This window comes from Pezoporus flaviventris, unplaced genomic scaffold (genome assembly GCF_033815535.1).
Source record: "Pezoporus flaviventris isolate CSIRO_AGI_PZ_B2104156 unplaced genomic scaffold, CSIRO_AGI_Pfla_v1 ptg000043l, whole genome shotgun sequence".
Taxonomy (NCBI): domain Eukaryota; kingdom Metazoa; phylum Chordata; class Aves; order Psittaciformes; family Psittacidae; genus Pezoporus; species Pezoporus flaviventris.
Genome location: NW_026892591.1, coordinates 2,702,932 through 2,717,726, shown reverse-complemented (window position 1 = coordinate 2,717,726; position 14,795 = coordinate 2,702,932). Strand labels below are relative to the sequence as shown.

The 14,795-nt window shown below is 44.4% G+C and overlaps 1 protein-coding gene across 2 annotated transcripts in view; it reads left to right on the top strand.

Annotated features, from left to right (window-relative positions):
- Positions 1-14,795, top strand: part of KDM4B (lysine demethylase 4B) — a 64,453-nt gene that overhangs the window by 37,751 nt on the left and 11,907 nt on the right. For both annotated transcript variants that reach the window (XM_061466908.1, XM_061466907.1), the window contains 8 exons: positions 1,613-1,782; positions 5,604-6,118; positions 7,639-7,759; positions 10,363-10,541; positions 11,683-11,905; positions 13,802-13,878; positions 14,010-14,065; positions 14,538-14,646. In XM_061466908.1, coding sequence (XP_061322892.1) covers positions 1,613-1,782; positions 5,604-6,118; positions 7,639-7,759; positions 10,363-10,541; positions 11,683-11,905; positions 13,802-13,878; positions 14,010-14,065; positions 14,538-14,646 — 1,450 coding nt within the window. The remainder of the gene's footprint in view (positions 1-1,612; positions 1,783-5,603; positions 6,119-7,638; positions 7,760-10,362; positions 10,542-11,682; positions 11,906-13,801; positions 13,879-14,009; positions 14,066-14,537; positions 14,647-14,795) is intronic.

Genomic DNA, 14,795 nt, shown 5'->3' with positions numbered 1-14,795 from the left:
TTCCAGCTGCAGTGGAAAAGTCTGACAGGTTTAGCTTCTCCTCCCACCTTGCTTTTCTCCCTGGGAGAAGGTGGTGTGTTCTTAGACTATGGGTGAAAAGTTGATGCTTCTGGGTTCAGCTCTGTGTTCCTGCTGATGAATGCCTTGCAAAGTTCACATCTCTACTTGGAGGGTTACCATATGGGTAGAGTCTGGCCATTATAAATTGCTGCTCATATTCTGTACTATTAATTCGGCTCAGGTTGAATTTCCTTCTTCCTTCTTCACTGGCCACCTGACGAAGGGCTCTGGATTCCAGTGTGCTCCAAATCTAATGAGCGGGGTGGGAGGCTGAATTCTAGAGTTTGGGGCTGATGAAAGCAGCGTGGTTGTGTTCTGCACTTGGTTACAGGGTGGGAGGTGCAAAGCCATGTGGAAGATGCAACTCTCAACAAGTTTACTTTCTTCATAGAAGCTTAGGGGGCTGCTTGGGCTTTGGGGCTGATAAGGCCCTGATGTGTTGGCTGTTGCTGAAGAGTGCTCGCACGATTCAAGGCTTTATTTTTGCCCCACTCTGCTCCCTGCCCAGTGAATTGGATGGGGCTGGGCAGGGGCTTGGGAGGGGACACAGCTGGGACAATGGGCAGAAGGATGTTCTATGCCATAAAACATTACACAGAGCAATAAATGCTGGGGTAGAGAAAGAGGGAGGGGGGTTGGCTTCCAAGGTGGCTGTTTGGAGGCTGGCTGCGCACTGGTCTGCCTGTAGGAGCTGGTGAGTGGGTTTCCTTTATGATTTATTTCTCTTTTTATTCTTTTCTGTCTCAACCTACAAGTTTTCTGACTCTTGTTCTTCCTCTTTTTCCCTCCCTGCCCCACTTGAGCAGGGGGAGGGAGTGAGTGAGTGCCTGTCTGTGTGGGTGCTTTGCTCCTAATGCAGTTCCTAACCAAAAGACATTATCCTGCATTTGGTTTTTGCATTGTGGCTGCTGTAATCTCCTCATCTCAGTGGAGCTGACTCTTTAGAAAGAACAGCATCACTCTTGGCTTGTTAGTATTAGTCTGATCATATTAATATGCAATTTTCTTTTAGTTAGACTTGTTCATAGGCCTTGGACCTTGTGGATTATACTACTGAAAAGTCACAAACTGCTTACTGATGATGCTATAAGCATTCATTATGCTGTGTTTTTAGAAAGTGGGTAATGCCTCAGAGCTGGATGGTGATGGGGAGGCATGTACAGAATGAAAAGAGATGATGGAATGGAGGCAGAAGATTAAAGAAAAATTTATAACAAGTTTTCATCTATATTTTGAACTACAAGTAAAGCAGATTTAAAATACAATTAAAATAATTCTAGCTGCAGCTCGTGGGCTTACATTAGTAATGGTGGGAAAAAGCTCTTTGGGAAGCCTGGACAATTAATGGCTGCTGTGAATGGGTCATAAATGTTGTGTTATACAAGGTTCATCTGTTTCCATTCAGATATCTGTTTTGCCCTGTAGCTACTGTTAGCTACCTTGTGTTTTCTCTCCAAAGAAGGTCCTTTTGTTTTGTATTCAGCTAAGTCACTGATCGTTTTGTGTATTGAAGGCTGTTCTTTTATGTCAAATCACACTTCTGTTCTCCTAGGTCTCAGCGAAAAAGAAGTCAACCCAGAAGACACAAAACAGAGGATCAGAAATCTCTTGGAGATGTCATGGCTATGGAAACTGCCTTGGAAGACGTGAAAGTAAAAGAGGAACTGAAAAGAGGGCCAGACCTAGAGGAAGAGGACAGAAGCAAAATGATTGAGGGAGAAGGTAAGGGCCCTGCTCACTGATGGCAGATCACTTCAGTGAAGAATTAGGGTGAGCTACCTCTCTAAAACACATTTGTAAATGACTTGTCTGCTGCTCTTTATTTCTGTTGAAATAGTAGTGGAATCTTTCCCAATATTAGAACTATGCTCACTGAAATACACCATCATTTACAACAGCCATTGATTTTTTCCCCTCTCTTTAAGGATTTGGTGCAAATAGCTTTCTTAGCAGGGCTTGAAAATTCTGCCCAAACTGTTCCAGGTTTGTAAAACACATTTATTAGGGGGGGAATGTTTTAAAATATGTCAGAGAGAAACAAATAAATATATTTTGTGTCCTCCTCTGAAAAGGAATGAAAAGTGACCTCCCCCATGCAGTTAATCTTTCCTTCTCTCCCTCCCCATTTCCCACAGAGACTGAACCAAATCAGCCTTAGGTTGTGTGGGATCCACAGCTGCTCCATGAGTCCAAGTTGCAGCTTTGTTTTTCTTAAGGCTTAGCTGAAGGAGGGAGGCTTTTGAGCTTTCTTTGCATGGCTGAGATTAATACCAGTCCTTGAGAGCTCCCAGTCCTTTCTGATTCCTTCTGCGTATGGATAGTCCAAAGGCCTGACCTCAGCCTTGGAGCCTGGGTTCTCTTTCTGTGATACCTGGAGGCTCTTCTTGTGGTACCTGTTTTTTTCCTTGCCTGTCTATGAAAGGTTGCAGTTCTTGCTGGCAGAAAGATGCTTTCTCCCCCTGATGTGTGTGGTCAGGTTGTTGTGTCTGTGAGGCACTCTCAAGCATTTCATACACACTGGCAAATTCATTTTCATCTATTGTATATATCCATTATTTGTTTAGTGCTTGAAGGAAACCGATGCTGGAAACTGTTTAGAGAGCCTTGATAATGATCTGAAAGGAGATCTGTGGAAGCTCTGGGACAAGAATTGAGGGTTTTGTTCACTTCCAGAGTCTCTTTGCTAGACAGTGGATTTCCTCTTTTCATGGGAAATAAGGACTTTGGAAATGGTTGTTGTACAGAGCAGGAGTGGCACAGTGCAGATAGTTAATTTCTATTGCCCTAAGCTTGGAAGTGTCAGCAGTGTGTTAAATTGTCTCTTGTACAAGTCTAACAGTTGGTGCTTGTAATAAATGGCCCGAAAATGCTGATATCCCTTCAGAGAAAAGAGATAAGTGACGGGGACAGATCTGAGATCATTAGAATGGCAGAGGAACAATAAAGGCTCTGTTCTAGCTGACTAGGTTCCAAATTGTACACTTAGACTACATGTTAAGAGGTCTTTAACTGTTAGCACAGGAGAGAAAAACTGATTTTCAGCACCATTGCAGAAAGTGTCACTAGAACGGGGCTATTTGCTTTGCAGTTGTGGAGGGGTCTGGTGCTCAGTGTGGCTGTGAGCAAATAACACAAGGTTCTTCATGCAGTACAGCAGTTAAATACCAGTGAGTTCTCTAGTTGTCTACATCCTACTGTCTACTTTCTCACAAGTCTATTACAGTTTCATCTTGACACCCCTTCCCCTCAAAGGGGTTGTACACCTGCAAGTTCAGCGAGCTCCCTGTAGCGTTTCACATTGTCCCTAGACAAGCAAGTCTTCTCACCATGAAGAAGCATCATCATACTACTGCTCTGCTATGTGTGTGTGTGTTGTCCTCAGCAGCAGGGCAGCTGGGAGGCATTCCTCTTTTAACCTACCACATCCATTTGTGCATAAAGGTCCCGTTCATGATAGCCAGATAGGGACTTGGAATGTTACCTTCCTTTTTCCTGACTTTTAATTTTATGGATTTGCTTGCAAACTCCTTCATTCACCTTAATGCAAAAACTTTGTTTCAGAGTTCTTCACACCAGCTGCTGTCAAATTGCCCATTTAGAAGTTAATGAAGTTGGTGAATGGCTTTTGTCGTGTTGCTGGGTAGAGAGTTTTTGGAGTGTACAGGGAGTGAATCTGATCTGGTTTTGTGCGACTGGGGAAACATCCAATTTGCCTTTCATTCAATGTTGTTGTTTCTCTAAGGAAATTCAATATTCCTTTCTCTGTGATGGAGCAAACCAGTTTATCTGAGGGACTGCCTGCACAAGTACAGCAACAACTATTTGGGCTGGGCTTGTTCCCTTTCTGTAAATGAGTGTAAATAAAGTCATCAGAGCAGACTTCTGGATAGCAACGATATGGAGGAGATTTCAGCAGGGATTTTAGCACGCAGTGTGGGATTATTCACCTTCTCTTTTCAAGCCCTTTCTCTTGCAGCTGCCTCATCATATGTGATGCTTTGTCTGGTTTTCTGTTCACTGGTTTGGCTAGTCCTTACTGGAGGAGTCTCAGTAGGTTGGAGTTGGTCATGATTAGGGTTAGTGGTCTTTTATCATCAGCAGTTTTCCTCCCCACCCTGTTGGAGGGAAAATGACCTTTTGAAGAAGTCTCATCTAGTCGTAGCGTCTGCGGGTGAAAACCAATCTCTTATGAAATAAATTAAGCACTGGCATCTGTCTGTGGAACATCTATTATTTGCTTCCCTTTGAGTGAATTGATAACTTCATTCATGAAGTGAGGGAAGTGTTGGGCAAAGGGAGCATCCATCATTCTAGATGGAATAAGGTGAGATGTGAAGGCATTTCCTGCCCTAACTTCGCTCAGTGGCCGGTAGGAATTCTAATTACTGCTGTAAAATCAGTGTATAGGGGTCCTTTAACAGATTTATATTGGGAAGGTAGGCAGGAAAGGCTTTTATGGGTCATTACTGCCTCTGGTAAAAACACCGAGAAGTCTTATCTGTTCAAGAAGTGTTTCTGTTGTTACAGCCATGTAAGAGACCTGCAGTGCTATGCAGATAAGATGAATGACAGTAAGCTAGGAGAAACAAGGACAAACAAGGGTGCTGGAAAGGATATCTCGGTAACCACCGCTGGCACTGTGTCTGTAATAAGCTTAGCTCAATGCTGTACTTGAGTTGTGCTTTAAAGGCATCTTTTAAAAAGACCTTACAGTGGAAATCTTTTGGTAATAATGATTCAGGTATCTTTGTTCAATTCCCCATTTCCTAAGGCTGGTGAATGCATCGACACGCAGTAATGCTCAGATAAGAGCTGCGCTTGCACATAGAGGGAGGAGGAAATGGGGGTGGCTCAGACACTGGAACAAACTGGTGACTAGAACAGCGTGTGCCCCCTTATCAGCCAAAAACTTTGGAGCACACCTCCTCATACATGTAGATCTATTTTTCTTTCTGTTCTTATTTAGTGTTTAGACTTTTAGATATCATTATAATAGAGTTGTTATTTATAGCTATTCCTGTGCTCATCTCTTATGTCTGTTATAAAACATGCACAAAAATAGAGATTAAAAGAAAGGATGAGGGAAAGATGACATAAACACTATTTCAGAAATACGTTTTGTTTTATTTTATTAATGGGTGAAAAATATTTTCCTCCTGCAGCCCCTTGGAGGGTTTTGTGCACCCCATTTTGGGGACTGCTGAGGCAGAAAACTTGAAATACAGAGTGAGGGCTATGTGGGTTTCGGCTTCTTAAGGGTTTCTTACGGGTTTAGATCTTTTCCCTTCAGGCAGCTCCGCTCCAGTCAGAGATTCCACAGAAATGACACAGGTCTTGTCTTCCTAAAGTGGACTTGTCTAAGTCAGCACTGAAGTACAGCAGAGTTTGTCTCCAGGTTTCAGCCTGCCTTGTTTGAAAGGAGCAATAACACCAGGATGGAATCTGTTAGCACAGAGCTGGAGCTTTTTGATGAAGGGAGAAAAGTACCAAAAGCCTGGAGCTGTTGGTGTATGAAGCTAAACGTTGCCTTTGTCTTGGAACAGGTGACGGCAAAGTGAAGGCTCGTCCTCCAAAGGTGAAAGGGGAGAGGAAGAGGAAGCACCTTTTCCACCAACACCAGCACCATCTACAAGCACCTCCTGCTCCGCTGCAGCAGCAGCCACCGCTGCCACCACCTCCTGCAGCCCGGCAGGCGCTGGCAGAGGGCGAGGCCTCGACAGCACGGCCACCAGTGCCCCCGGCAGTGCCCACCTCGACCGCAGCAGGGAAGAGCTTGTCCCCAACTCCCCTCAACATCATCCAGCCCTTGGAGGCACCAGTTGAGGAAGATGACTTTAAACCTCGGCCGATCATTCCCATGCTTTACGTGGTTCCACGGACCAAAAAGGTGGTGTTTGACAAGGAGCGCATGTCCTGCCAGCAGGCCTTCGAGCAGTTTGCCACACAGAAGAGTCCGAGTTGGCAGGAGCCGGAAGTCCCTATGGAAATCTCTGGGAAGGAGGAGGAGAATGCAGAAGCAGAAAATCGAGAGGTTGCTGCAGAAGTCGGTGATTTACAGGTACGTGTGGGCAAGGAGGTGGCAATAAGATTTGCTGGTTTTAAGCAACCACTCGAGGACCAAACTTGGAAGGAGAGGATGACTTGTGCTTGAGCCTCCAGTGGAATGATGTTGTGTTGGTGAGCCAGAGTGCTTTTAGTGGAAGAGATGGGTTATTTTGTCACTGTTCAGTCCATTGTTGCATTGATGCTAGCTGATAAATCAAACTTGTTATTGTCTGCAAAGGATAGAGAATCAATTTTTGTGCTACAGTAGTACAGATACTACTGAAATGATCATCTCAAGCAAAAGGCAGGAGACCTCTGCTGCTGCAGAGCACTGAATTCTTGAGAGTGGTAAAACCAAACAGTCCCCAGGGGAACTTTGATTGCACCAACCTTTTAATAATTCTTCTCCATTGTTTTTGACTTCCTCAGCTGATGTGCTTTGCAGTTCTCCAGCATGAGCCTTATGCCTCCGAGTGCTGGCCTGCTACGTGGTGTTGCCTAGGGATCTTTTCCATCATGAGATCTAGCACTGGAAAAGTTGGCAGAAAACTTTTCCGTGGACAACACAGTTCATGACACGTAATCTGTCTCGGGCATCTCTTTTCCTTGGGGAGTACTTGCCTGAAGACAGTTTCCAAAATAGGAAGGAGGAAAATGCTTAGGACTTAGCAGCAAGTCGGAGCAATGTGATGTAGCTCTTGTTTTCCTGCACGATGCTGCTGAAAGAGCCAATGGAATGGCAAAGCAGTTAGGGTTTGTGGGGGCAGGGAGAGATGTGCACTGCCTTACCAGCATGGCACAGAGCCTACCTTTCATGTCACTGTTTCAAAGACATAATGGCTGCAGATTTGAGAGGCAAAAACTGCTTTGCTGTGCTGCTGTAAGTACCTTCATTTCTGCTCACTCCTGTCTTAACATGGAATGTTCTTGGATTTCATTCTTAATGCTGCAGCCCTGCTGCTTGTCCTCATGTTTGTGAAGCAAAGCACGTGGCACTGTCAATTCCTAATGCAAGGGAACTCACCTGTGATGCAGTCAGTGCCGTGCACCAAGCAGACTGTGAGCCCTGTGATTAGACTGCAGTACTTAAAGTGCTCGCTGTTACAGGGGCAGTGGGTACAGCACAGTGTGACTGTGCTTGTCAGGAAGCACACTGTAATGTTCTGGTTAAATGCTTCTGGTCCTGTGCACTCTGTACATCATTCTTGTGCTACAGTTCCTCTCTGTTGATGTGATTGATCAGACTTCATAAGCTAATGGAATTGGCAGCCTTGAAGCTGGTGGGAGGCTGCTCTGATTTTAAGCAACACTGTAGTTTACCTTTACGTGACATCTCAAGAGATAGCATTGGCTTTATCTCCCACAATAATTGGCTCACAAGGCTTTATTGATCGCAGCCAAAGGCGGTGAGCAGTTTGCTGTGTAAATCCAAGAGCCTTTTCTGACAAGGATACAGACTCTGCTGTCCTGTTCTCTCCTTTGCTTGCCAAGATGTTCTGGGGTTCCCATCGAGCGTGTTCTGGTTTGTTACAGACTGCTTCTGCTTTCTCAAAAATGAAGATGGAGATAAAGAAGAGTCGTCGTCATCCCCTGGGCAAACCCCCAACCCGCTCCCCACTGTCGGTGGTTAAACAGGAGACTTCGAGCGATGAGGGTGAGTGCACAGGAATGTTCATTGCACGTTGAATGCTCCAGTGTCTTGTCTGAGCTGAAAAAGTGCTGAAGCCGTTAACAGGACTGGATGGCCTGAAATGTTTTGTGTTACACTTAACTGGTAGAAAATGCAGCATGTTCCCATTTTGATAACCCAGTTGGAAACTGCATCCACGGGAGGTGTCCCTTCTCACTTCCTACCCCTTTTTTCTCTCAAGAAGATGATTTTGCTTTTTCTTCCAAGAAAAAGATTCTGCTGGCTGCAGAATGAGGCAGTATTTTGGGCAAAAAGGAAAAAAAAAGTTCAGAGAAAATAACGTCTTAAAGTAAAAGCTCCTTCTTGGATATTGCATTAAAATGAGGTCTGTTCACCTCCTAGGGTGGTGGAAGTTAGGTCTGCTCGTAGGTATATCAGGGAAAGTGAATTCTAACTTCTGGTTGGCTTTTTAATTGATGTGAATGTTGGGGTCCAACTTTTCTTGGCAGATTCAGAAATGGGAATTAGAAAGTTGGTGCTTAACTGCACATCCCTGGTTTTATTTTTCCCACATTCCAGTCACTTAGAATGCCCCAGCAGTCTGGATGAAGTGGTTGTGTGATGTAATTTACCACTTCTGGGTCTGGCCTACATTATAAAGTACTCAGAATATTGAGAAGTTCCCAGTAAGAGGCTGTTGCATGCTGGGGCAGGTACGTGAAGGTGTACCTGTCAGTCCCTGCCTTCAAGGTACTTACCACTTCACATTCAGAGGGACACCTTTCTTGTTCATTTGCCTTCAGAGAATATGGCCGTTGATTTTGGAGAGACTTTGCGTAGGAAGGAGCTATTCTGTACATGCTTAACTCCATTTCCTTACCAAGGATGCTACATTTGGTGTCTTGCATATGTGGAATATGAGGCAGTGAAAAGGAGTTGAGACTAGCTACCCTGTTCTGGTGTGAGCCCTTGCAGCAAACTTTGTGCTGAAGGATCCTCATTAGAAAGATCCTTTTCCCTGTTCTGACTTGTTGGATGGTGGTGTACAGGGACCTTGCTGCCTGACTCAGGAGCAGCTTTCTGTGGAAGCTGGCATTTCTTGAGGGCTGATTTACAGCACTGTTGGGCAAAATCTGATCAAACACATTCTTCCCTTCCCAGCCTGGGAATAGCAGCAGCTTTCTTCACTCTGTGCTTTTTCAGGACTAAGGTAGAAGGATGAGCTGGAGGCTGCAGCAAGGAAGAGTGAGCATGGAAATGAAGGGAATGCACATGCTGCACTAAGATTCAGTTGAGACAGATCGTTAGACTTTTCTACTTGCATGTAATTTGCTTGAAATGTAGGAGCCATCCTGAACACTGTGTCACCTAGAATCCATCCTGGAATGAGGGAAGGTGATGATAACACACAACAGTCATTTCCTTTTTCTCTCTGTCTGTCACTCTGGATTAGGCTGTCAGTTCCATTGATTTCACAGGTATCATAAATCCTTCCCTGTCTCCTGATGTGCCTTGGCTAACATGTGGTTTGGTTTTTACTACAAGTTCCTTTTCTCCTTTCTGATAACCTCAGAGCCTGAAAATCTTAAGAGGGAGGTAGGAGTGAGGAGGAGCCTCAGACTTGTTGAGAGCAGAACACTAACTACATGCTTCCACTAGTGAGCAGTGAAGCAGTGAACTCTTTGGTTTAATGTGCTGAGCTCTGGGGATAATGTTGCACTAAGATGTTTTGAGTTGCCTTGGCCAAAGCTGATCTTTTGGAACCTTTGCAGATGAACAGTGCAAGGAGTGATTTACATTTATCTTGGGTGGAGCATTTCTTGAATACTTGTAATGATTCACGATTCCTTAATAAGCAATGGCAGGAAACGTGGACCCCCAGACTGACACAAATGGATTCTGTGGAAGTTTCATCATAAAATGCCAAAGGCCTTTTAAAGGTTTTGTAGAAACAGAGAATTGGCAAAGTAATTAGCACAAGTGGTAGCTATCAGAGCTCTGGCAGGAGAGGACTGGTGGTGGATACAGATCAGAGGCTTAGTGGGGTGAACTGATGGAAGTAGCTCTGAAGCAGCTGCAGGAAAGTAAAATGAAAACTTGAACCCAGGGTATCTCATAGCCAAGATCTGTGTTTGCAGAAACAGGTATGGGATGCACTTTGGGAAGGTGGAAACAGACTTGCTGCTGACTGGTGGGAATTGGGAGCTGCATTTGTGTCTTCCAGGGAATGCAGCTCCCAGCTGGAGAAAAGAAAGGAGGATTTCCTTGCACTTGAATCACACATTTTGAACTTGGCTTCATTAAAATGATGTAGTAGGTTTCTACAGCCAGAAAGTGGAGAGTTGTGAAGGCGTTAAATCTGGATTCTCTTCCTTCTTCTTCCTCATGGCTGGTTCCATTGGGTCATCAGTGTCTCTCTCTTGCCTACCTTCCCCGTAAAGTGGAGATTATATCAGTTCAGGGAAGTATTTGAGGCATACACATGGATGAGTTGAATGCTCTTTATGGCACTCTGCGTGTTGTCAACACATGAGCTGTTTGACCCTATCTTGCTGCATGTTGTCTCTCCTGTCTCCGCACTGGTTTGCATCTGCTGACTGTCCATGATCCTTATTTTTATTTTCTAGAAACATTTCCATTTTCTGGAGAGGAAGATATGAGTGACCCGGAGGCTTTGAAGTCCTTAATTGCCCTCCAGTGGAAGAATAAAGTACCTAATTTCCTAGCTGAAAGAAAATTCAATGCAGCCGCCGCCCTGAGCGAGCCATACTGTGCTGTCTGTACCCTCTTTTACCCCTATAACCAGGTAATTCCTGATGCTGCTCAGGTGGCCGTGGCCGTGGTGGATGCTGCGTGGTGGGGACTGGCTAAGTTATGGTGCACCCCTCTAGAATAATGAAATCAGACCCAAAGGAGTGTGTTTGGATTTGGCTGAGGCAGTGGATGGAGCCTTTGTTATTCTCTTCCCTGGCTTCTCTGCCTTTCCCTGCTTTCATTTTTTAACTCCCATTTAAAGAGCTTTGCACTGCACCCACTGTTTGATGCAGAGAAAAGATGCCATGTCAGGCATGTGATCACTCTTGTTTCCATCTCCCAGACTTCTGAATATATGCAAACAAGCAACAAAATACAAACTTCCTCAGTAAGCACATCATTTCTTAGAAACTACCAATATGCTTTGGGATATGTTATGAGCACAAAGGCAAAATCTATCAGATGAACGACTTATTTGTTCAGTTGTGTATTGATTTGTTCTTGCCTGCTTATAGAGCCAGATCTGGCTTTGTCTGTCCACTAGGAATACGTGCTTTAGATGCATATATAGATATATATATATATGTCTTGGAAGCTTTTCCTGAGAAAAGCAAAACCCACTCCTCCTCCCCCCCCCCCCCCCCCCCCCCCCCTTAAAATCCCGTGATTTATTACACAGACTGAAAATAAAACACCTGTTCTGATTGCTGGATGTTGTATGATGGATGTGAGGAAGCTGGGTACAGCTGGCCTGGTTTAATCTGTTGCTTTTAACTTGGGTCTCTTACCAGAAACCTTGAAGTGCCCTTCAGGAGAAATCCCGGTGGGAAGAGTAGGGAAGGATGGCAAAAGGATGGGAGAGGTGAAGGGAAGGTCTTGCTTTTATTGATAGGTTCCTCTTTTTGTGTTCGTTGGTGTTTCCAGCTGCAGTTTAGGAATTCCCATTTTCACAGAAGAAAACCAAGGAAGGCTTCTCCTTACTCTGATGCTTCTTTGAGCTTTCAGAATAAACCACAGATCCCAGTGCAGGCCTAAGGAGTAAAGGGAAGGAAAAGGCAGGGCTGGGGGTGTGCATGACAAAACAGGATTCAAGTTTGTTATTGGTGCACTTTGCGAGGGGGGTGCTCAGATGTTAAAATTCCAACTGTGACCAGGAAAGAGGCGATTCCATCTGATGATGTTTTCTCTTGAAGTCCTTACAGATGGATAAAGAAGCTGTCCCGGTCTCTGCAGCAGAGACCTCCTCTTTCGTCCACCTTTCCAAGTGTGGACAGAAGACCAAGCCTCTGATCCCGGAGATGTGCTTTACCTCAAGTGGAGAAAACACGGAGCCGCTTCCTTCAAATTCCTATATTGGAGAAGATGGAACCAGTCCCTTGATATCCTGTGCCAAATGCTGCCTGCAGGTTCATGCTAGTGAGTGTTTCCTTCTTCACCAAAGCCTTTTGGGCATTGAGAAACAAGTTTCTTTGCATGTTGCCTAGATTTGAATTCCTTCTTGACATTCTTACTATACCTGTCACTGAATAGTGATTCAGCTGTTTGATCCTGACAGATGGGGGATCTTATTTGACTTGCATCAGCAGGAATTACTATTGTTGTTCCCATTTTGTAGTCTGTGGGTCACCGTGCAGCTTGGCATGACTATGTATGCAACTGTTACTTCTGTACTGCATTTGTGATTGGGGTCACTTCTGGCTCAGGTGATGCAGAATGAGCATGAGGACAATGACTGCTTTCACTGCACAAATTGCAGTCTCTGTAGTGATCCAAACAGAGATGCTGCATCTTGTACACGCACATTTTCAATAGTCCAGTCTATCCATATGGTTTCAGTGGCCAAATTCTCTAGGGACAGAGGAATGTGGGCAAGATGTTCATCTGCAGTCTCAGGCAGGGTGCAGAGGAATTTAGCTTTCTGTTTTGCCTGTGCTCTACCGTGAGGACAGGACAGAAGTTAAATCTAGTCTGCTGTAGTCTCCAGTGTCTTGTTGCTTCCTTGTCGCTGTTTGTACTTCTAGACTGCAATATCCCTTTGACTTTGCTGCAGAGATTCCATTTGCTTTTATTACAGGGTTGCAGTGTTGAGGTGTGTTGTGGTTAAGCTGGCAGCATGCTGTAAAACCAGTTGGCAGCCTGCTTGTTCCGAAGAATTGCTCTCACCCAGCTGTGCTGGGTCACACCGGGAGCAAGGACAGGCAGAGAAGAAAGATTTGTGGAGGTTTCTGGACTTCTAAGGTGTTGGCAAGTCCATAATGAGGCAGAGTTGAATCCGCTTTCTTGATTCACCATATGATAAAAAGAGACTTCAGGCGCAGCAAGCAGCTGTGGATCTATATTATTGACTTTTTTGGATGTAATGTTTATCTGGTTAAGTGGATGATTTTTATGTATCCGGTTCTTGATACATAAAGTACTCAGGTGCTTTCTGAGTAACTCCGTGTGAGTTGAATTCAGTCATTTGATACTTGTTCCCCCCTGAAATATTATGGTTTTGTTAGGATAGGTACAGGCCGTGGGCTGAGCTTTGTGGTACTTAGGATGCTGGCCAGCAATTTGTGATATGTTTAGTTCTCTGCTCACTTTGTGAGCTCATGGGAATTGTATAGATCCACATCTTCAAAACTATTTTTGTGTCTTTTCCCCATTGTCTTCAGTGGCAAACCTCAGTGCCTTCTCCAGCATTTTAAGGGCTTTTCTTTGTCTTGCTTCCCTGCCTTTATCAGGGGTATAATACCACTTTCCTATTTTGGTGCTGCAGAGAAGTATGTAGGAGGATTTGATGCTTGCATTTTACAGTAATAAATGCTCTGTAAAGTCAGATGTTTCTAACATTAAATATAACTAGAAATTAGTTTAAATACTGTTAAATACGTGAAGTGCATGTATTTAATTTCTTTGCAATAATACCACTTAGCAAAGATGACTGCTTCAGACAGGCTAAAATTCACTGGTCTTATCTGTCTTAGTGCGTGAGTGCATTCCAGCAGTAGCAGCATCACTCCTGAGCCCAGATCTTCCCTTAGGGGTCAAAGTACTGCTGTTGTAGCTCTTACACAAGAGGGGGGAAAAATGCTGAGGGTTACCTGTGTGTGGTTTTCTGTTTGTTCAGTTTTAAACCTGCTGGTCCCAAATTCTTCCCCGCTTCCCAAAGATGACTTTCCTTATGCCTTTTTTTCTGCGCTTAGACTTAAATGTAGTGATTTAAATGCTACACCTGATTCCAAAGATGTTTCTGAATTGAAAAGTCAGCAGGTCAATTCTACAGCTGTTTTGGCACAACTCTGAAGGCTGTAACTTGGTTTCTTTCAGGCTGTTACGGAATACGTCCAGACTTGGTGAATGAAAGTTGGTCTTGCTCACGGTGCTCAGCCAATGCATGGGCAGCGGTGAGTGTCCATCCTCTCGGGACAGAGATGGAGAGTGGGGGGTACAGTTTGCCTTTGTGCCATTATCTGGGATAGACATACAGTGTAGGAGAGGCTTTTGGTCCAGTTCTGAAGGAGTTTTATTCCTACAGGAGTGTTGCCTGTGTAATCTCAGGGGAGGAGCTCTTCAGATGACCACTGATGGGCGGTAAGTTTTTCCTTCCATACTGCATACTTCTGTTTCTAATCTTGTCATGCTGTGAATTTGGCCTTGATGCTCAGTGTAGCAGTTAGTTTTGGCTTTATGGAGGCAGCTGCTACTCACTGACTTGGCAGGATGAGCTTGGCTAACTGTCTTCCACTTTGCACCAGGCTTCTCAATAGCAGAGGTTAACGTGGCTCTGAGCACTTGTTGAATTTGGTTATTTCTCAGAGAAAAGTCTCTTCAGAGAATGTTTAGTTTCATGCAAGATCAGATGAATAAGAAGGTGGATCCCTGTTGTTCGGAGGCATTTACCGTGTGCAACCATGATTAACAATCAGTTGGTAATGTTGCCAAGGCTGCCAACCACCATAAATATGCCTTGATGCTAAGGGAGTCAGAGAAATGTTAAATACCCTCTTGAGTATTTAATTCAAATAATGCTAGACTGATTTGTCCCTTCACTTTTTTTTTCCAGGTGGGTCCATATAATCTGTGCTATTGCTGTCCCTGAGGCCCGTTTTCTCAATGTAATAGAGCGTCATCCTGTGGATATTAGTGCTATTCCAGAGCAGAGATGGAAACTGGTAGGTGTCTTGTGTCTGCAGAGAGTGTGAACAAGAGCCTGAAAGAAAAAGGTTTTAAGTAGACAGCTCAACATTATGTGAGGTCATAAAGTAGTCAAGATTGGAGGTGATGTTCTCTCATTTCCAGCAAGTGCACCAGGAAGCTGAAT